The sequence below is a fragment of the Semicossyphus pulcher genome, unplaced genomic scaffold, assembly GCF_022749685.1.
Source record: "Semicossyphus pulcher isolate SPU_LCO1_2020_fin unplaced genomic scaffold, fSemPul1.0.p SCAF_24, whole genome shotgun sequence".
NCBI lineage: Eukaryota > Metazoa > Chordata > Actinopteri > Labriformes > Labridae > Semicossyphus > Semicossyphus pulcher.
In genome coordinates this window covers 4,407,594-4,429,077 of record NW_027211698.1, presented here as the reverse complement: position 1 = coordinate 4,429,077, position 21,484 = coordinate 4,407,594, and the positions used below count along the sequence as shown (strand labels likewise).

Here is a 21,484-nt window from a genome sequence, read left to right as displayed (position 1 = left end):
CTCGCATTAACGCAACACCCTTGTTGCTCAGCAACCATTGCAAACCGGAAAAAATGGCAAAATTTGTTGTTGCTGGTAAAGTTTGATATCACTATGTATGTTCTAGCGTTTATCTGCATATAAGAAATGTTTAAATATCATATGTACCAATTTCTACCTTTCAATTTCAACCTCTTTAGGTAAAACGGACTGCCCACATTACGCAAAAGCGGAATTATTAGCGGACAGACTGCAGCAATGTCTGCCAAACTTCAGGATACACAAGATCTCCATCCTCCCAGATGAATGGAAGGTAGTATTCTTATTTTAAAACTTTATTTGTGTTTAGTTTTTGTATCATTAATTTATTTCCTTGCATTGGTCTGTAATAGGAATGGCTTGAGGACACCTGCAAAAGACATGGCTGGAAACACGAGCTGTCCCCTTTGGTTTGGAGGGAGTTGGTCTACCAAGGGGGAAGAGGGATGCTCTTAGGGGGCTTTAGTGACTTCCTGGAGCATTGTCAGGTAGGTTTAAATTGTGTTTTTCAAATTAAAATTGCTTGTAAACCTGCCAATTTTTAATAAATGCTTGTGTAGGACTACTACTGCATCACATCAGACATGTCTCCTGAGATAATGCTGAGTGTTGCAGCAGAGAATCAGGAAACCAAGATGAAGCTTATTGCAGAGGAGCAGCATCTTGTCAGTCTTATCAAACCCCTTCATATATGGATCAGCTGGTGGGTTAGTTTGAAAAAACAAATCCCTTGTGCATGGATTTGGGTACATTTTCCAAGAATTAAGCATGTGTTTAATGCATTTTCAGCGCTCTCAACCCAACCTGCCGCTTCCTGATCCCCAATCTGCTCTGTGCTGAGGTTTTCCCCAATGTTTCTACAATCAGCCTCCACTTTCTGGACCTGGAGGGGAACAAGGAGGAGTTACAGCAGCTACAAATGGAGACAGAAGACCTGGCACACCCTCTGCTCCATCAGGTAGAGTATTTTTAAAGGATATTTAAGCAAATCAAAAGGAAAATAAAGCCGTCTAATTAGATTTATTCACAGGTGAGCGTTCACACAGATCTAGAAAAGGCCTTCCAGGAAGCGGATGTAATTCTGCTGCTGGAGGAGTCTGATGACAGTGATACAGAAAATGAGGAGGAGAAGAAGAAGGTAAAGGAGATCTCAGACAGGTACAGAGAGTATGGACAGCTTATAGACATGAGGGCGCACAAAGAGGTAAAGGTGATTGTGTCTGGAGACTCCTTTGTAAACCTGAGATGCTCAATTCTTCTCGACAACGCACAATCCATCAACAGCAGCCAGTTTGTTGCCATGGCAACTCGGCTGGAGACAGAAGCCAGAGCGATCATCGCGAAGAAGCTGAAAGTGAGGACTTCAGGTAGCTATTGTATATTCCTATCGCATTTAAGCACGGTCACTTTACATGCAAGATTAACAGCTTCTTTCTCTCCAGATGTAACAGATGTCATCGTGTGGGGGAACATCAGCGGTAGTTTCTACATCGACCTGCAGAGGGCGAAAGTTTTCAACTATGACGGGGCGATCAAAGGACCTGCTTTCTTTTCACAACCGGTGCTGAAGATTCTCCATGAAAGGTTTGTTACAACACAAAAAGTCAGAAGATTTAAACCTTTTATGAATAAATTATTATATAGATTAATAGCTTAAATAGTCTTGCATTGCATGTAGTGTATTCATCACATCCACCCATCTGGCACAAAATATAAGGCCCATCACTTGCTACCAAACTGTCCCGACTGAGTCTTGATTGCACAGTAATCTACTCCCAGCAGCCCTCACTGATCTGATCAAAAACATCCCTTCCTGGAATATGCCAGAAAAAGCGAATAATCTCCTTATTCCTTCCAGGAAATGGTTGGAAACAGACTTTCAGGACTTGGTATGCCGTCGGCGTGCAGCCGTGGCTTCACAGACCTGCAGGGCTGCTGCCATGTCAGACGCCAACGGGATCCTCACGGTCCTCAAGGTGTGGAATGGCAATCCAGATGAGGTCTTCTCTTTGGGTGTATCTTGCCCAGGTAAAGACACAGCCATACAAAATGTGTAAATGTTGCATGAGTAAATCTGTATTTTGATGTGTTGAAATGTGGTTGTCTTTGGCTACTTCCAAGGCTACTACAATCTCCCAGATGGCATCGTCCTGTCGGTTCCAGTCACATTCACAGGCGGTAAATGGTCCGTGCTGTTTGATGTCACTGTTGGAGACGAGTTGAAGGAGAAACTTCAGCTTTTTGCGAGTGAAGTGAGGCAGGTATGTCAAGTTATTTTCATAGCTACAATGTGGTGTTGTCCTACTTTACCACATGGCGTTTAAAGGGGTTGTTTTTCTCTCGCAGGAAAAAGAACTTGGAATTGAAAACAAACATGATCGTTAAAAGACTTCCTGTGAACCTGAAAAAAGTTAGTCGGATTTCTCAGATAAATTCCAGCCACATCTTCAGTTTGTTTCAGTTTGTTCTTTTATTCTCTGACTTCTTTCACATGTGGAGTTGCAGTTTTATTTCAGTTTAATGACAATAAAGCTTTTCCCGCTTTGTGAAACTCATCCTTTGCTGTTATATATATATATTTTTTTATAGATGTAAAAGATCAAACTGAGTACTTTATGGAAAAAGGAGAAATTAGAAAATATATTCCTTTTTTTAAAATTGTACAGTTCAGTAAGTGCCTTTTTTATATAGTTCAAGAAGCAATATTTGAAGCATATATCACACTACTAACAAACACAAACTAGTCTGTTAATATCCTTCGCTACATCGGGTGTTATCGCCTGCCACCTGTTTCCATTTACAGTCGGGTGGTTTTAAAAACAGAGGGCTTGAACTCCCCTGGTTGGTACTTAAATATTACACAAACTGAATGTAATGGGCTCGTTTAACCTGAAACATTCATTTTTATCCCACAAATTGTGCAGTACTTTGTCAGCTGACAAGGAGAACTTGAACAGAGTGCTGTTTTTACATGCAGAATATACATGTTTCTTTTTTTTTTTGCATTTCTCTACACTATACACAAGGAGGCGCTGACTGCAAAAAGGAAAGGTTAGTACAAATACGATGCACTACGACAAGTCGGGAAATGGACATAAATTCTGCGATGCTATGTTCAATTTGTACAACCCACCCCTGAGATTCGGATTCTGAGTGGTTTAACGGAAAGGAAAAAATGGCCTCTTTATAGAGATTTCTTTTCCTCAATGACGGACAGATTATAATTGAACTATTTTGTCCCTCCAAAAACTGAAGAAAATCAGCTCTGGTGAAAGTAACACTCTTGAAAATTGACCTCATCGTGGTAAATACATGCGTGATGCACAGCATGCGTGGACTTGTCGTGGCACAGAGGAGGTTATTCTGCAAATATACACATCCCAGTGATGACTATACACGTACAAATATATGGGTATATCTCACAAGAAGCCTGTGTTTCTTTTTAAACAATATCAAGAATCGATTTAATTAAATATGCACGTAAGAAATTAAATTCTATTCACAAATCTGAATAAAAACGAGGCATCATTCACAGAGAGGAAAAGTCAGGAACGTTTCTTTTATCTGGCCACATAAAAGTCACTTATGTGTTCATGGGTGAGGATCTACGACTCGGCAAACATCCAACAATGTCAAGTTTCCGTTTCCAGGCAACAAGTGAAAGACCACCAACGCTTCTGTCCTGAACTGTAACCCTGGAGACCTCGGATAACGTGAAGGATAACACTATTGTTTACTAAGACTAACTCTGGGAGTACGTAACTACATCTCAAACCTGCGCGTCGTCCATCATTAAAACAATTATCATACAATCATTATGGGGAACCCAAAGGATTCAATTGACTTTAAACTCCCCCCTCAGCTCAAAAATAAAGTTTCATCGACTGATAATTAAATTAAATAATTTATAGCATATATTATTACTTATATAATCCAACATTTCAACTCTTCCTAACACCAACTAAATAAACATCTGCTTCAGAAAACAAGGGGGATGGGTTTGATGGGAATTACAGTGCTTTGTAACCTGCACCCTATTTTCTACATGTTTACGGCTGCACTAACTGTTTTGGAAATCAGCTCAGCCTGCAATTACAGGCAACAAAGTACGTCCACTAACAGAGCTTGTTTTGACGATATTATGGAGATAGACCTTTTTGTTAAAGAGTAGGATGCTCTTTGAAACCACAAACAGCAGCTAAATCGCTCTCTTCAAAGCCACAAGACTCCATTGACAAAAGCAGTCATTTCTACTCTCTTTTACCTCGGCCTCAATCTGTGCGTTTTTGTGTTATTGCGTGCTGCGCAAATAGTGTGTGCGCCGTCGCCTAACAGCTAGAAGGTTCCTAGTTCGAATCTCGGTTCAGACGTCGTGGGCTTTTCTGTGTGGAGTTTGCATGTTCTCCCCGTGCATGCGTGGGTTCCCTCCAGGTACTGCGGCTTCCTCCCACAGTCCAAACACATGCTCGTTAGGTTAATGGGGACTCCCAATTGCCCTGAATGGTTGTCTGTCTCTAGAGCCGCTTTCCCACTGGTCAAAAAACCCGCTAACACCCAGCTTTTGTTGTTCAGTTTAAAAGGTTCCAATCGGCATTCAGACCCGGGTCAAATGACTCTGCAGAGATCAGTCCAGGGTGTAACCCCGCCTCTCGCCCAATGACAGCTGGGATAGTCTCAAGCCCACCGCGACACTGAACAGGATAAGCAGTATAGATAATGTATGTATGGATGGATGAACTAACCATTTAAAACGCAGTCGCACAAGAACAAACACTAAACAATCAAGGCAGCAGTAGAACAGCACTTCCTGTGTTCTTCAAGGTAAAATCACTGGTTTTGTCAATGGAGTCTGGTGGCTTTAAAGAGAGCAATGTAACCAGATCTAATTTGTACAACATTACAGAAAGGATCCCTACAGACACTTTGATCCTGTCAGAGCAAAAACAAGAACATTAAGAGGACGTAGTTTGATGCAGCTATTACACCCTGTCTTGCATCTGCTGCTAGAAGCATCTACTCAAACAATTCCAAAACTTTTTGTACCTCTCGGGTCATTTCGACACAAAAATGTGTGAAAAATTGGGCCTAGGTTTAAAAATACTGAAACTCCCCCGTCATGCTCTCAGCCAAGGTAGAAAATAAAGGCAGCATTATTGTGATGGAGGCTAAACTTGTACTTGTTTTTCCACCACAAAGAAAGATTTGCTTGCTAATGTTTTGAGAACATTTCAATGCTTGATGATCAAAAAATGTTTTCTAACCCCTAACAAGAACGATGTCACTAGAACGGCAGAATATCACCACAAAAAACAGCTCTTCTGTAACTGCATCATTAATGATATCTGTTTTAGTTTTGAGTATTTAGATGCACAAACCAAAGCTGTCAGTATGACTGCTACGTGATAGCAACTGATGATTTCGATGCTCCTGGACTAGAAGCAGCTACCGAGGCTGAACAGATCCTTGTAATGACAAAGCAGAGCGCCCCATAATTCAACCATCTGCCGCACAATCACCAACCAACCGTGTTAAACTCTTCGATAAATGTTTCGTATATAGTATGTATGAATATAATGTAGTTCTAACGTACAAATAAAAACAAAACAGTAGGAGCAGGACGCAGGGGGGAGGGGACTGGAAAGCTATGACTGAGGTTGATGCTGAGGGGATGGAGGTGTCTCTGAGGCTCCTCCCACCGCCTGTCCGTCAGAGCCGAGGTCCAGCCCCTCGTCCACCTGCTCCAGTTCACTTTGGTCCAGAAGCTCAAAGTCCTCTTCCTCGGTGGGAACCAGTGTGTCGTCAGGGATTTCCTCGCCGGCGCCGCCCTCCAGGTCCTCCTCGGCCCCCAGCGGCCCTAATGTAGTAACTGTAGTGTGAGCGGTTGTAACGGCGGGCGGGGTGGAGGTCTCCAGTGCTTCCGGTGGGGTATCAGTAGGAAGGAACTCGGCCAGAGACGGATCCTCGCTGGCCTCCGTGGAGCGCAGCAGGGCTGACAGAGTGTTCTGCACCACAGTGGAGATGGCCGTGCTCACTATCTCCTCGCTCAAGGCCTCCAAGGACCGCTGTGTTTCCTGGGTAACCGCCTCCTCCTCCTCCTTCTCCCCCTCCGCCTCCTCCTCCTCCTCTCCGCCCTGGCTTCCTGCCTCTGCCGCCGCAGCGCCCGGCACATGCCGCATGCCCTCCTCACCCCCTGGTGGTCGTCCGTGTCCGTTGAAGTGCGTGTTCACAAAATGTAGCGGAGACGCGAGTTGCTGGATGAGGAGGCTGGCGGGGCTCAAAGGTTCCCCCTCTGATGGAGCTCCGGCCTGGGCTCCGTCAGCCTGGCCGGGGCCGCGCAGAGGGAAGTGCAGCAGGTGGTGCTCCATGGACGGGAACTCCTCGACTGAGGGGAACTCTGGGAGATCCCGCAGGTAGGACTCCTCCGGGTCGCTGTGTAAACTCTGCTGGTCCAGGTCTGCAGCAGAGACAGACAAAATGAATCAACTGAGCCGACCAAAATCTACTAAGCAATAAATCACAAATATACAGTTGTCGCTCCGTTTGCTTGAGTGCCGACTTCAGCTGAACATCCTGCATTAACCGAGCTAAAAGAAAACTACTGGTGCACAAGGGCAGAGACAGTTTGTCACCTGCCTGTAAACAAGCATGAAAACTCGCGTCTCCTGCTTCCTGTTGGCACACACAACCTCACACCATGTGTGTGCTGCAAAAAGTAAAAAAACGTAAACACTCGCGGCACGTCCGCTCCTGTTCGTTTGTGTAACCACAGCGTTAACCAGCACCGGAACGAGGTGACACCCCACGTAACGGAGCCTCGATCATCCCGCCGACATCATCTGTGACGGCAGCAGCTCTGTTACACAAGCTGGCTTATAAGCACACACACACACCGCCTGAGGCTGTGTGTGCCGACAGGAACGACAGGAAGCACGATTATTTGTTTCATGAAGTGACTGTTACGGGGCTGATCAGGCTGATTAAACATACATTAGCAATGCCTAAAGTCATCTAAAATCGCAATAAATATCGCAGAACAAAAAGATATCGCAATGCATGTTTTTTTCCAATATTGTGCAGGCCTAATATTAATTATATAACTATTTTTATGAGCAGAATCTCCATGCAGCACGGTCCCAATAAATCTTACAACTGCAAAGAATACACAGGACAAAATACTGCAAGAACATAAAAGCAAATAAAATAGTCAAAAGCAAAGGGATGTTTTAAAAGTTGTGTGCCCTGACTAACTTCAAAGTTCTAGGACAGATTTTAATGAGGTTAATAAAGGTAGGAAACAAACATCTCCTGTATCGTTGTTGATTCGAGCGATCGTTTACCTTCTGAGACGTCGGTGAGCTGAGGAGTCGTCGCTCTGGACACCGAGAACCCTCCGCTCTCCAAGATGGACGCCTCCTCGTCTGACAGCTCCGAGTCTGTGATGGCCATCGCCAGAGCTGTGGTCTTCACATCCACCTGACAGACAAGGAACCACAGCGTTAGGTCACCGCTTAACACAAAGGTATCATTAACTTTTTGTGCTGGCTCAGCAGGCGTTTAATCTCAGTCAGGGTGATATCATAGACATGCAGACACTCTGACTGAATACCTGACATTACAACAAAGTTTTCAGTTCACAACATATGTCCCACACATGCAAGGAATGTCGTAGTACTTGTAATATATTCCCTGAAGGCATTTACTAAACTGCAAAACAAGCTCCTAATATATATATATTAACCGAAGGATGAGCTAGGTACAAAGCATATCCTGCTCGCGCTGCTACTGCTGCTGCTTCTTCTACTGATGTACCAGACTTACGTTAGGGTTGTATTATAGGAATTACAATATACATATCTACGGTATGCAAACCTACTGTATTAGTGTCATTAAAACATTATAGCTCATAATATTTTGTGGAAATATAAATAATAAAAGTGTGTCCATACCGTCGGTGCGAAACAGGACAGCTCCTCCTCACTCTCGCTCTCCGTTTCAGCCCTCGGCTCGTCGCCCTCCTCCACCTCCTTCTTCACCTCTGTTATAAATCAAACATACACACAAATGTCACCCCAGTTCAATCTTAGAGTATAGTACATGTATGTATAGGGGGAACATACTGTTACACTGGGAGATATTTCATATAGGTACAAATTTAACCAGAGGAACTTGTTATGCAACACGTGGTTTGTGTCTGATGAAGGGTAATCTACATAGAACCGTAGAATCTGCAGGCAGGGACGTGAATTTTAGGGACGGTAAGTGTTCGGGCTTCCGTTTGTAGTACGCTTGTAGTCCGAGTAATATTGACCAATCACGTATCAGCAGGCTGCTGCAGGAAAAACAGTCTGTGTGGAGGGCAAAAGCAGGCATTTGCAGGACGCATTTGTCGGCTGCATCTGAAGGAGCCTTCGACGCGCTTCTGTGACGCAATCAGCCTTGAAATACGGCTGCAGCCCCTGGATTGGGACACAGCTGAAATCGTAGTCAGGCTATAGCCGATGGGATCCAAGATTAGATGTAGGGTAATCTCAAAACCCATCAACGATCATATAGCCTCTAGGAAACACGGCCAACTTCTCTGTATTTCTGGTGTAGCCAGAGGTTAGCTATAAACAACCTCCAGCTAAGACTTCCTCCTCCGTGCGCTGCATTGTTTACAGTCCAGTTAGCAGCTTGAGAAGCGACCGTGTGTTCAGATCAAAAGTGAAGGTAAATTCTCCCCTCCTGGTATGGTCTCAGTTTCCCTGTAAACAGGAAGTCACACAGAGTCGGCACTCGGGCTTACTTCAGCGGGATGAAGCCGAAACAGAAACAGATTTTCTTGTGATTGACTTTAATTAACGGCTCTTAAGTAACAACATCATGATGCAGATTAGGAACAAGTCGACATAAAGCTTTGTCAGGTCTGTCCTCAAGAGGAGAAGAAAACTACTTTAAAATGACAAGTTCATTGAACGGAGGTCGGAGCCATCATTTATGATGCATTCAGGGGAGTAGAAGTAGAAATCTAAACCCTTGAAATGTTTGCTTTAGAACATATCGGCTGCACTTGGATGCAGATGTCTGTTTACAAAGGTAAACACATCAGTGTCAGATTATAGCTGATGGAGCCGGGATGTCATTACGGTGGATTTCGTTCCGCCTGCTTTTCCTCTGCATACACCGAAGCCAGCCGATACGTGATTGGTCAATACAACTTGGACTACAAACAGAAACCAGAACACTTCTCACACCAAAGTCCGGTCCTGTGTGTAAATAGAGATTAGAGGTTGGGACACCTCCTCCTCACATGCTAACATCTTGTTTTATTGCTACAACATATTCCTAAGTAGCTAAAGGACTTCGGCCTTAATCTGTCACAGAAAAAGTGTCCCAGCAGCACTCACTCCTCTTGTCGTGCTTGCGGGGCTCAGTGTCTCCTTTCATGCTGTAGTCCAGTTTCATCAGGATCGGCTCCAAGCCCGTGTACATCCTCTGGATCAGCTCGTGGTACACCACCAGAGGCCACAGCAGCACGCTCAGCACTAACAAGAGAAAAATATACATAAAACAAATGATGCTGCAAATGCACACAGAGTTTTGTTACAAGGATCAAATAATGTAAGCTAATAAGTGAGCAGGCTTGCACCAACAGGTTTCCTGATATTAAGTAAATACATTAACAAAGAATGCAAAACCACAAGAAAATATAACGACTCCACCGACGGCTGTTTTTACCTGATATAACACACCCTCTGTTTGTCATGACATGCACACAACTCCACAGAAGTTCAGGGAAAGTACTGCAGCTTCGTTAATGTAAATCAGGCAACAGAGGACTCACCTATGATGTAGGAGATCATGATTCCCGGTACATAATGTCCGACCACGGCAAGCACGAAACAGCCGCTGCACATCATCACACAGAACTGGGGGAAAAGAACAAGTAATAAGAGAAAAACACGACTAATCCTTTAAGCTGCATAGAGTGCAAGATGAGGAAGTGAAAGGGTGTCCTCTCTGCAGGTGCGTTTGTGTACAGTATAAAAGAGGAACTGCAGCAGCTGCTTCATTGTGCCCTGTGCATTTTATCTGCTGGTAAACTCATCTAATGTTTGTGCTGTTTATTCAGACATATTGTTCGCAATGTTGACATGCAGAATTTGGGTGCGTCTGCTTTGCAACAAGGTGCACGTTAAAACCCATGCTTTATAGACTTAAAGGGAATTCAGGTATTTTTAAACTGAGGCCTCATTTTTGAACAGGTGCAAAACTGTTGGAATTGCAAATGCAACCCTAAAAGTGCTTGTTATCACCACTTACAGGCTCATATCTTTGTTAAAAATGCTGACAACATTACAGAAAGTTAAGGTGTAATCATTTTATAACCAGAAACAGATGTTAGCTACATCCCTCTGCAAGGTTACCAGACTCCATTGGGAAAAACAGTGATTTTACCCCACAGAACATTGGTGCGTCTTGTCCGACATTGCCATGACAGATTAGTTTGTTTGTGTTGTGTTAAATCAGAGCTAACCCATTAAAACCCCAAAGTCACACACCAATACAAATAAATCACCCTGCCGAGGAAGCCGCAGACAAGCAACTCCTGAGCCCTGCCAGGTAAAATTACTGTCTTAGTCAATGGAGTCTGGTGGTTTCGAAGAGAGCGCGAGTATGCGACACTCTTCTTAATTCTTTTACAATCCGTCATCTTGAGTCGCCGTACCTTGCCGTGGTTCTGCCTCTTGTACTGCAGCATCTCCTGCAGGTACAGGCACCAGGTCAGGTAGCTCTCAGCCAGGTGGTGACTGAGCTCGGGGACGCTGAGCAGGCGCTGCTCCTCGCCCATTGTTTCACTGCACGCAAACAAGAACACGCAGAAACAAACAAGGACAAAGAGTGACAAAATCAACACTTAAATCTGTACTTGAAGCGCTTCAGGCTGCACTTAAATGATTTGCAGAGAGGCAGTGTAGGATTCCATCATCATGTAATGACTGTGTTAAAATGCAGACACAAACTAGACTGGCGACATTAGCTCTGATGATACGGTGTAGCATAAACATACAGGCAGACTAATGCACCTTGTTTTCATACAACAGATGCTCTTATTTTGAATCACAACAGGATATTAAGACACAAACGCAATGTAGAAAACTATAATACAAGTAATCTGTTTATCATGTACACACCTTTGTACAGGCTGAGCCTCTGCATGTTGAACTGCAGTGGGAGAAAACACACAATTAGCAGCAGATCACCATCAAATGCGTTTTAGGAAACGTCTCAATGAGGGCTTTTAAGGGTTGTGCTTGTGGACTTTGAAGCATGTAAACTGTACTTTCCATGTCTGATAAGATGCAGTGTGTTTGATCACATGTTCACTTAAAGATCTAGCTGTCCTACCCTATATGTGTATTGGAAAACTTGATTTTCTTGGAAGTATGACTGAATAATTTCATGCCCTAACCTGACACCCTACCAGGAGGGTGAAAACACAATATACACCTGTGTTTTAGGATAAATCTTAAAGGCTACTTTCAGTATTTTAAACCAGTAGATTACTACAGCCGTCCGTCTTAAGACTGGCTGGACTGGTAGCAGCGTTATCTCTCAGGGTAATTGTAAAGTGCTCGTTTTTGCTAAGGGCAGGCTCAGTTTGCTATTTAAAGTGTCTGACTACACCACAGAAGGGTTCCTTACAGAGATATACATTATTCGTTAAAGAGTCAGATGCTTCTTGTAATCAGAAACAGACATTGTATTCGCTCTCCTCAAAGCCACCAGACTCCATCTATAAAAAGACTAACTTTACCGAGCAGAAAATGGGAGTTGCTCGTCTACCTTTGCCTCCACTGGATAGTTTATTTGCATTATTATTATCATAATATTGTGGCCTTTTATGCCTTTATTGAGAGAGAGGACAAAGAATAGCGTTGGGGCAGAGAGAGTGGGGACGAACCGCGGTAAAGGGCCGGGAGTGGGAGCCGAACCCAGGGTCCGCCACATCAAGGATTGAGCCCCCGAGCATGGGACGTGCAATCCAACTGCAGAGCCAAACAGGCACCCAGTTTATTTTTATTGTTGTGCGACTTTGGGGATTTTAAGGGCTAGTTCAGACAACACAATAACAGAACAAACTAACCAGTCGAGGCAGTAATCTACCAGCAACTCCTGTGTTCTGCAACAGTAAAATCACTGTTTTTGTTAATGGAGTCTGGTGGCCTTAAAGAGGACGATTTAATGGCTGTTTCTGGTTTACTAAAAAGCATCTTACTTTAACAAAAAGGTAAATCACTGTAAAGATTGTATGCATAATGTTGTCAGACATTATTATTTATTTAAACTGCAAAATGTGTATAAATAGGGCCCATTTCTCAAAAATGCCAGACTTTCCCCTTAAGCAGATAGGCCCACACAGTGTAAACACTAACATTCTTGTTTCAGGCTTCCCCATACAGTGAAAGCACTGTGCTCCACAAATAAAGATTTTAATTCCTTGGCAACTGCGGACATTTGCTTGGGTAATGAGTGACAAAGTCCGGGACCAGATTCAAATTACACAAAAGGGCCTGAGCTCACCAGTGATGATAGGCAACTTGGGCTTCCATCTCTCCAGCAGCATGAGCCCCAGCAGGGACACACTCAACAGGAAGAGAGGCCGCAGGGAGGTGGATGACAGCAGCCTGTGGAGATGGATAAACAGCCTGTCAATTGGCTGACACATAAATATAATACATTTGAATAAATGCCACTTTAAAATTAGACTTTATAAATACATCTCTGCTACACATCTGTTAGTTAGCTGTTGCTGTCAGCTGGGAGGAAGGGCCTCGGCCACTCAGAAGCATGACATGAGTGTTTGTAGGATTAAGCTAAACAGAAGCTAAAGAGTGTAACAACTCAAAATAACTCTGGTTAACGATTTTGTCAACGAAATAATGTTTTTCTACCACTGTTAAATGCATGACACCACATCAGCCCTGCTGAAAATTAGGTTTAAACTGCTTACATGCTGCGTTAGCATCCGGCTAAAGACGTGGGATTAGCTAACTTATCCTGACATTCACTCCTAATATCCTCGCGCACGTTAGCCAGCTAGCTAATGATGTTAAATGCATCCTTATTGAGATATCAAAAACATGATTCAACACGAACTCGACGGTTACCAGAATAATGTGTTGAGCGTCAGGGCGACAGAGATGCTGTACAACGGCCTCTCCCACACCAGCAGCCTCTGCACCCACAGCAGCAGCGGCTCATACTGCGATAGCCAGCCCTGAAGACGCTCTCGCAGGCGGACGAGCTCCGGGTTTACGTCCCCGCAGGCCTGCTCCGAACTCCCCTCGGGGAACAGAGACTCCAGCCCGACCGAAGACGAGGAAACCGAGGGGCGTCTTCTGGCCTCCTCTCCGCTCGCCATGTTTCCCCCACTTTGTTATGTTGTTTTGGATATCACGGGGTATATGGAGAGAGAGGCGTCAAGTGAGACAGGCTTAAAAATAATGCAACTTCCGGTTGTGACTTTCACAATAAGCCACACCACTTTTTTACAATATATTTTATGATTTTTATGTGTCTCAAAACATCAATTAAAATCTGTGCTTTTTAATTATGCCTTTTCTTTTTTAAATACTTCTTATGTAGAACATCTTGAAAAAAAAAAAGTAAAAACGGCCTGTCCTCAGTTTGATTTACTTTCTACTTATTACTTACTTTTACAAGCTATCATGGTCAGAAAAATTAAACTATTATACAAACACTTGAACTTAAAGCCTGGGGCCTTAGAAATAAGGAGGAGTTGAGAAGAATTACTACTAATTACAAACAATTATATTTATGTAAATAAATAGATGTAGAAATGAAAAACACAAAAATCGTAGTTGTTGCGACTTAAAAACAAAAAACAACCAAACAGAAATCCTCAATGAATTGGTGTCAAGAAATTCAGAGTACTAATGTTAAAGTTAATCGCGTAAATTATGATAAAATTTAATAGCACCCATATGAAACCAACACAGGTTATAAAACGAGTCATTTTGCTTTTCATACTTATCAGAAAGTAATGTCAAACCTACACATGCTTTATAAAAGATTTAAAAAAAAATTAAAATTAATTTTGTGTCCGCTACGTTCACTTTACTTTGAAGGGATTGTCAATATCCGCTCTTATTCTTCCACATTTCCGGTAACTTGATGTACCAATGACACAGATGGGCGGACGGATCACAAGGCCCGTCACGGATGAGAAAAAAATATATAGTCACGTGTTTCCTTGTTTACTGTAGAGAATAGGGTTAAAGCCCTACTGTCCTATCGTGAGGCTAATGAAGCATGAAATGTTGTATTACCTGTACTACAACTACTTCTACTACTACTGCAACTATCCAAATTGTATGTTGTATTTTGTTTTCTGTGCGTGTTTCTGTGTTTTTATCCTTGTTTTAACTTACTCTGCTATTATATAACAGACTTAAACCATTGTCCACATGCTGTATTTCTCCGGAAATAACATTGAAAAGACTACACAGCAGTAGGTTTTAATACAAATGTTTAATACAGATATATACAGTAATGAGTAAACATATATTGATCAATTTGATCAAATGCAGCCAATATGGGCATCTTCGTTGAGACCTGTATGCAGTATTAAGGTCAGCTCCATTTTTGGTAATTGAAGACAGAACACAGATCAGAAGACAATGTAAACAGCAGCAGGGCCGGGGAGTTTTTCCTCCTCTTATTTCAGTCACAAGTTGATTTCTGAAAGACAAAAGCTACCGTCATTTAACTCAGCAACTTACCATCATGTGTGCCTCGAACAAATCTACTCTGAAAGACACAGAATAAACATAAAACATGCATAATTAAGTTTCCAAGGTATATCTCTTAACATAAAAAATATAGTTTTGCAACATTTTTGTGCAAAACATCTTGCAAAAATGTGAAAATAGCCCTCCATATTTTTACTAGCTATTGAGCAAAAAAAGCATTACGTGTTGCTGAATATCTCATGATCAGATATAATCTTACTATGTGTAAAATGATAAAAAAACAAGTTTCCGACAGGGAAAATTGGCATGAACGCCGCCTCAATTAGGAACCTATACCGGTTTTTAGAAAGTCAGACTTTAAGTCATATTCCTTTAACCGTAAATTGCTTTGTAAAGTGTATGGACACACATTTTATTCATGTAAATATCCATCATCTGGCATGAATATAATGCAGTTTTTTTACTGTGAATACTGGAAACTATCTACCTCATGTATATTAACCCATTTGTTACATAATTACTTATTTTTTCTAAATCATATTCAGCATTGTTGCACTCCTGATACTTGCACTATTGTCTTTCGCAGGCTTGTAGATACTAGTTGTCATCACACACAACTTAAGGCTTATGGACACACCAAAAAAATCACACCATTCTTGCATTAAAAGCAACTGTCAAGCAGCTTGGGTTGGGGGAGTGAGAGCACGTGCATAGCCTTGTACAAGATTTGGTCATTTGCACAGAACATGGAACAAAGGAGCTTCAGGTAATCTATTGTGGGGGGGTCAATGCCTCTATCAACCAGACAACAGGGTGGGAGGGGGTTGTAGTGGTTTGGTAGTTTGGGGTAGTTTGGGTTGGAAGGAGGCTCCAGAGCCTACCTGGCTGTTACACGACCAGGACTCAAGTCTACACTGGTGGTAATGGATGGAATGGGACCCTCTGCCCCCCCCTGGTGCTAGGACAAAAGGGCTTCAATACCTGCGGGGGTTAAGACCATCGCCTGCAGCAGGTCAGACAGAGAGATGATGCCCCTCACCACGTCAGCTCTGTCCACCAGGACCAGCCGATGGACCTGGGATGAGGAGGATAGTGATAAGGAAAGAGGGTTCTTCCTGATGAGACATTTCTGAGCCCTTTGGAGGAACGTATGTACCTCAGCTTTGACGATACGGTCTAAGATTGTTTCCAAGGTTTCATCGGGGAAGCACTTGATGACTCCCTCGACAAAACAGGTGCGCCTGCGAACCGCCTCCTGCATCGTCATGTCCAGATTGTTGTACATCTTCTGGGCGGCTAGATTCTACGATGAAGGGAACACACGTTCAACAGTGTTAGAGCAGTGTTAGAGATTTCTTAAAGGAACCATATTTCTCTGAAGTACTTACAATGACATCAAATCTTGAGTAGAGTGACACCACTTTGCCTGAGGAGAGAAACGGTTAGATGCTGTTATATCAGTGCTCAAGTTCGAACCTTTTTAATAGGGTTAGGCTAACCCAATCCCAATCCCCAAATCTGGGATGTACCCCTGGTTTTGGAGTAACCTTGACCAGGTAGTGGCCCCTTAAAATGGAGATAAGGGGAGAATTCTTTACCCAGAAATGGGACACCATTTGTCATGTCATATTTTTCAAGCTTCACACATGGGACATGGTAATAACTGCACTGTCAATGACAATTTTTTGCATGAGTAATTGGGAAGATTTGGGCTTCCGTCCAAGCACTAGTAGCCATGTTGCTTGTATTACCGCTTAATTTTGCAAAGGATTCTGGGAATTGCCTCTGTTTGGATTTGTGCACTCCCAGGGAGGGTAGCACGTCCTGTTTCTGTCAGGAATCCAAGGGTCTCCTAGAACGCTAAACTGAGTGTTTTCAGATGCAAACTGCAAACAGAGTGGTAGAAGAAAATTCCCAGAATGCTTTGAGGCATTGTAACATTGGACATGACTACTGGGGCAGGGAAAGAAGCCCATATCTTCACAATTAAACATGCAAATACTTTAGAATCTTCTGAATTTTATTTGTATAATGTTGATGCAAAGGATTATGTAAAGGTTCTTTTCGGCCAAAGGAACTAAACGGTTCCTTTGGCCCTATGCTGTCTGCGTTTCCACAGCGGTCAGACCACTTGCTGGTCCTCCGGTCTGAGACACTGTGGTCGTTGTAGTCCTTTACTTTTTTGTACAGTTTCAGCTTCCTCAGCTTCTCTCGCACTTGTTTGGCAGTGTGGACGATGTTGAGCTCCGACAACCATAGAACTATTATGGCGTGCTCTTTCTCGTTGCAGGTCGCCGTTTCCAATTCCTGCTGAATGTCCTCTTCCGTATAAATGCTCAGCAAGGCCTGCACGTCATTTTCGGTCCATCTGTTGTAGGCTTTCTTCTCTAGGTGTTTTTTCGACAGCAGGAACTTTCCCCAGGAACTAGGAACCTTTTGGAATGTTTTAATAGCAGGAGGGGTCATTGATTTACCCCCTGAAAAGTCCCTGCTTGGGGGGTAGTACTTTCCAAAGGTCCAGGAACTTTTAGGGCGGGGCCTGCAGTGCTGATCTTTTCCGAGTGGTCGAGTACTAGCGGTGTTTTATTTCACCCGCCATGTTTAAAAGACTTGCGGCTGCAAGCTCACTGTTCACTCACTGGATCACATAGAGGGTGCTCCAGAAGTAGGAGTAGGACTAAGGGTTGTGGAACTGGGATTTGGCCTGATTGTATATATAAAATTTAAAAAAATAAAGTATAACATGTAAGCACTAACCTTGTTGGTCCACCACAGGTAGCGCAGACACTCTTCTTTCCACAAAAATAGAGAGAGCATCGTAAAGCGTCGCCGTCTGCTGAACAGTAGCGATGTTCCTGAACGTTCCGATCCCGAGCTCCTGGATCTGCTTCCTGATGAACGCAGGCTTGGGAACCTTTTTCCCCTGAAAGCAGAAATTATTCTGATGTCACCGTCCTTTTTACAGATTAAAATAAATCACCACCAGAGTTAAAGCTTGCTCACGAATATGTGAAGGAACTTGAGGATTCTCTTGTGGGTCAGAATGTGTAAGACGTTTCCAGACTCTGGGTCGATGACCGGGAGCCGGTGGATCTTATATTTCAGTAAGGAATAGATGGCATCAAAGAGGCTGAAAGCAAAGAGGAGTTTATAGCCTGGCAGAAAGACGAGTTAAAAGATTAGATCTGATGTGTGTTCGCTCACCTTGCCTCGGGAGTAATACTGATGAGGAAGTGATTTGAAGACTGTAAGTAGACGTCTGGGCAGAGGAAGAGGAGAGAGAGCTTCAGTGGAAATTCACAGAAACGTGTTTGCAGAGATAACATCATCGATTCTCCGCGTTAGTTATTTACTTTGAAATGAGTCACCTCTCCATGTCTCAATCTTGTGGCTCTCCAGCTCGTACATCTGGACCTGTAACAGGGAAACCACAATGTCAAGTTGTGAGTCAGTTAGATCAGATCAATATTGCAACCTTCTTCTGCTGAAGTGTGGGAGTTTCACACTGCTCTGCAGCCCCAGCACTGAAGAAGCTCCTGTCTAAAACATTCTGTCTATACTAATTGTTTTAAACTGAAGTGTATTCATGCTTACCAAAGGGGACCTGTAATAGCAGTGGAGGATGTTGATGAAATCTGTGATGGTCAGCATACCTGCAGGAGAAAGGGATTTTTAGTTACACTTTAGAAGACATATATATTATAATAAATTCAGTATATTATAAGAAAAAAAATGTAGGCCTTTTGATAAGTTAACATAAGACAGAACTTTATTAATCCCGAAGGAAATTATAGCGCCAGATTGCTACAAAAATACAACATTAGAGAAATACAAAATTTAATTATAAATGAAAATATAGAATATAAAGTGTGTGGGTTACTGCACAAGAGACAGGACCTAATAGAATAACAATATTACAATATGTAATCTACAAGGCAGTATTATAGAAAAACTTCAAAAAATACTGCATGAATGTAATTGTACATAATAATTAAGAACAGGTTATATTACACCTTTTTCATACTGCTAAATGTTGCTGCCATTACCCTTATATGTCACTTTTGTATACCAGTTGTATATACCTCTTATTTTGTTTACTTCCTACTTGTCTTTGTGCTGTTGCAACAACCGACTTTCCCCTCTGGGGATCAATAAAGTACTATCTTATCTTATCTTATTAAAATTAAAAGCTGATGAGAAAAAGTTTATCTTTATCTTTCTGTGCTATCTAGCTTTACCGCATATCATATTATGCATATATTACATGTACAGTTACACTCTATATCAGGTGCTATTTTTTGAATTCATAATCTCGTGCAATAAAACCACCGTTACTTTTGTCTTATTTTTGCAGATCACTTGTTGTAATGATTATATTCGGTCAGGCACGGTCTTATTTGCATTAACCCACACACTTTATATTTTCTCTTATATCTGAGTTGTTTTTTTGTATTCCTCTAATTTTATACTTTATTTTTAGAGCTAAATTTCCTGTGGGATTAATAAAGCTCTATCTTATTTTATCTTATCTGAACAACAGGAAGTCGTGACACATCCTGCATTAAATCATCACCGATTAAGCACAAGTTAAGCATTTCTTAAGAATATTATTTGTACCCTTATTTTGAAGTGTTACCAGATTAATGCTCCTGTTATTATAAACCAAAGTGACTCATATGGAGATAATTCGGCTCTCACTATGAGATGAACAGAGGCACTGCAACAAGATTTGGCATCCCCTTCTTCAATACATTGATGCAAACTCAGTGACATTGATCACCCCTTTTTGACATCTCACACACAGACACATCTCTTTATCTTTCAATCCCTTATTGGACATATCATCCATGCTTAACTGGACCACCGGAACCGACAAAACTCGCTCTACTGTCTGTCTTATGCTTCATGTCCCTCTCTGCGTTTACTCTGAACAAGGAACATCCGCCTTCAGCTTTTGTGCTCCAAACGTGGAATTACTTGCAACACACTCTCGGGATCGACGCTCTAATTTCTCTTGGACAAATGAAGGCAATACAATCAGCTTGCAATTGTTTTTACTGAGTGTTTTGGGGTGTTTTAATTGTGTCATTTTCTGTTTCCTGACATCATTGGAAATTAGGGAAACCTCAATGTTTTTTGAGGATTAGATAAAGGTTTGAATGAACATGAAGTCCCAGGGAGGGGGAGGGTTAAGGGGATAGCTGTGCACCCTACCCTCTTTTCATCACCGTTATTTTGCTTGTTGACTTGTCTGTTTGCTTGTTTGCTTCTCTTGTAACACTGAATGTTTTATTCCCGATCTTCATTAGAAGTTTAAAACAAAAAAAAAATCCTTGTCTCACCCACAAATCTCTGCAACTTGCTGTCCCATAGAGGCGCAGCTCTCAGGCCGTTTGCCACCAGTGCAAAGAAGGCCTTCTTCACCTGTGGATGAAATAATTTCACACAATCAGAGAGAGCATTTAAAGCTTCTTATGAATTTACAAGCAAGTCTTGCTTGCTTCCTTTCAAAGCTGTCTTACTTGTAGTTTGGTATCGAATATGACCAGTTTACAGCTGGTTGGAATGGCGTCGTAGCAGCTGTGACTTTTCATGAAATTCATGTAGACGGTGGCATCAGCATCTGCGAGGGGTCATGTTATATTAGCTGATCACACTACCCACACACTCAAGCACAAAGTCATCTACTAATACAAGCATGAACATCTAACCCTGTGTGCATGCACTTTACACATGCTAATCATCTCACATTATCATACCTTCTTTCTGTATTTCCTGCCTCTTTCCTTGGAATGACACCTACAACACAACAAGCGAAGCATTCACATGAGATTTTCAAGATAGTTTCAAGCCCACACATTGTTCCAACCACAGTTCAAACTCTAACAAACACTTTTCTTTCATTCCAAAGCAGTGTTTCACCTGTGAGAGACGCTCCATATCTCTGAGGTGTGTCCATGAAAAACTTGTTTTCAAACTGTCGGTGCGTCCGATCGGTTTGTTACCCTTTCCCACAAAGCAGTCGGGTCTATATTAGGAACTTTCGAGTGGTATGTGTCAGCCAAGGCAGGGGAGGGGTGGAAGGAGCTGGCACCGGCTCAGGGGGAGGGACTCCGGTCTCCTTCCAGTCTCTGGAAAACGCATTGTTTAAAGGAATGCATTGACCTTATGCACAATCATTTGCAATGATTTATCTCACATGTGGTGCAGAATTAATCCTCGAAGATGCTTTACAAACCTTTATAAGGAAGGGAGAATTTCCCCTGCTATGTCCGAAATAAAACAGCATGAACTCTGCGCTATATAAAGTAAATGTCAAGGCTGTAAAGGTCTCTGCAAGAGGCCAAACATACAAACACATTATTGGCTGTTTTAAATGATGATTCACACGACTTGTAACACAAATAATAAGTAAAGAATGTCTCAAAGAAATGCCTTCTTTATTAGTTCTACAGATTTGTACAGTATTTGTTTTTTACACCATGTACAAAAATTAAAAGGACTTTCAAAGTGTATCAAATCCAGATGCTCCGAGCGGTATGTCAAAAAGTTCACTTACAAAGTAAAAGTCCCGGGGGACCGTGTGTAACTGTGGATATAAAAAGAAAATACATTTTTACATTTCTTCCTGGTGTTTCAAAAGATGCTCGACTCTGCAGGAATAGTGGAGTGAAATGTCCCGTAGCAACAAAACATGCAGCCAGATGTGC

At 42.4% G+C, this 21,484-nt stretch overlaps 3 protein-coding genes across 4 annotated transcripts; 1 reads left to right on the top strand and 2 right to left on the bottom strand.

Annotated features, from left to right (window-relative positions):
• Positions 1-53: 53 nt before the first annotated feature.
• On the top strand, positions 54-2,403 carry mdh1b (malate dehydrogenase 1B, NAD (soluble)). The gene is made up of 10 exons (XM_069675678.1): positions 54-75; positions 180-292; positions 372-506; positions 579-721; positions 808-976; positions 1,049-1,385; positions 1,461-1,602; positions 1,877-2,046; positions 2,140-2,279; positions 2,365-2,403. The coding sequence occupies exons 1-10, from the start codon at positions 54-56 to the stop codon at positions 2,401-2,403; spliced, it is 1,410 nt and encodes a 469-aa protein (XP_069531779.1).
• A 2,139-nt stretch (positions 2,404-4,542) lies between these two features.
• retreg2 (reticulophagy regulator family member 2) lies at positions 4,543-13,446 on the bottom strand. Its single transcript, XM_069675148.1, has 9 exons — positions 13,170-13,446; positions 12,583-12,686; positions 11,193-11,223; positions 10,727-10,856; positions 9,842-9,926; positions 9,405-9,542; positions 7,965-8,053; positions 7,356-7,491; positions 4,543-6,472 (listed from the first exon to the last, which is right to left on the bottom strand). The coding sequence occupies exons 1-9, from the start codon at positions 13,421-13,423 to the stop codon at positions 5,661-5,663; spliced, it is 1,779 nt and encodes a 592-aa protein (XP_069531249.1). The 5' UTR covers positions 13,424-13,446; the 3' UTR covers positions 4,543-5,660.
• A 1,128-nt stretch (positions 13,447-14,574) lies between these two features.
• Positions 14,575-20,811, bottom strand: prkag3a (protein kinase, AMP-activated, gamma 3a non-catalytic subunit). Of its 2 annotated transcripts, none has more exons than XM_069675150.1 (13): positions 20,697-20,811; positions 20,534-20,573; positions 20,297-20,397; positions 20,117-20,198; positions 18,369-18,427; positions 18,128-18,188; positions 17,979-18,033; positions 17,778-17,904; positions 17,532-17,697; positions 16,163-16,200; positions 15,931-16,077; positions 15,656-15,849; positions 14,575-14,763 (listed from the first exon to the last, which is right to left on the bottom strand). In XM_069675150.1, exons 1-12 carry the CDS (start codon positions 20,712-20,714, stop codon positions 15,733-15,735), a joined length of 1,011 nt encoding a protein of 336 aa, XP_069531251.1. In that variant the 5' UTR covers positions 20,715-20,811; the 3' UTR covers positions 14,575-14,763; positions 15,656-15,732. The 2 variants fall into 2 exon arrangements, with proteins under 2 accessions (XP_069531251.1, XP_069531252.1); XM_069675151.1 differs by having other exon boundaries at positions 18,143-18,188.
• Positions 20,812-21,484: the final 673 nt, after the last annotated feature.

What these genes read in the sequence shown, in the direction of transcription:
- mdh1b (XM_069675678.1), top strand. Translation starts at nt 54, where the DNA reads ATGGCAAAATTTGTTGTTGCTG. An exon ending in CACACCCTCTGCTCCATCAG is followed by an intron (nt 977 to 1,048) that starts GTAGAGTATTTT and finishes ATTTATTCACAG; the next exon opens with GTGAGCGTTCACACAGATCT. An exon ending in CTGAAGATTCTCCATGAAAG is followed by an intron (nt 1,603 to 1,876) that starts GTTTGTTACAAC and finishes TATTCCTTCCAG; the next exon opens with GAAATGGTTGGAAACAGACT.
- retreg2 (XM_069675148.1), bottom strand. Translation starts at nt 13,423, where the DNA reads ATGGCGAGCGGAGAGGAGGCCAGAAGACGCCCCTCGGTTTCCTCGTCT. An exon ending in ACGCTCAACACATTATTCTG is followed by an intron (nt 12,687 to 13,169) that starts GTAACCGTCGAG and finishes CCATCTCCACAG; the next exon opens with GCTGCTGTCATCCACCTCCC. An exon ending in GCTCACCGACGTCTCAGAAG is followed by an intron (nt 6,473 to 7,355) that starts GTAAACGATCGC and finishes TCTCTGCTGCAG; the next exon opens with ACCTGGACCAGCAGAGTTTA.
- prkag3a (XM_069675150.1), bottom strand. An exon ending in GCAGGAAATACAGAAAGAAG is followed by an intron (nt 20,398 to 20,533) that starts GTATGATAATGT and finishes GACCCCTCGCAG; the next exon opens with ATGCTGATGCCACCGTCTAC. An exon ending in GAGAGGTGACTCATTTCAAA is followed by an intron (nt 18,034 to 18,127) that starts GTAAATAACTAA and finishes TCCTCTGCCCAG; the next exon opens with ACGTCTACTTACAGTCTTCA.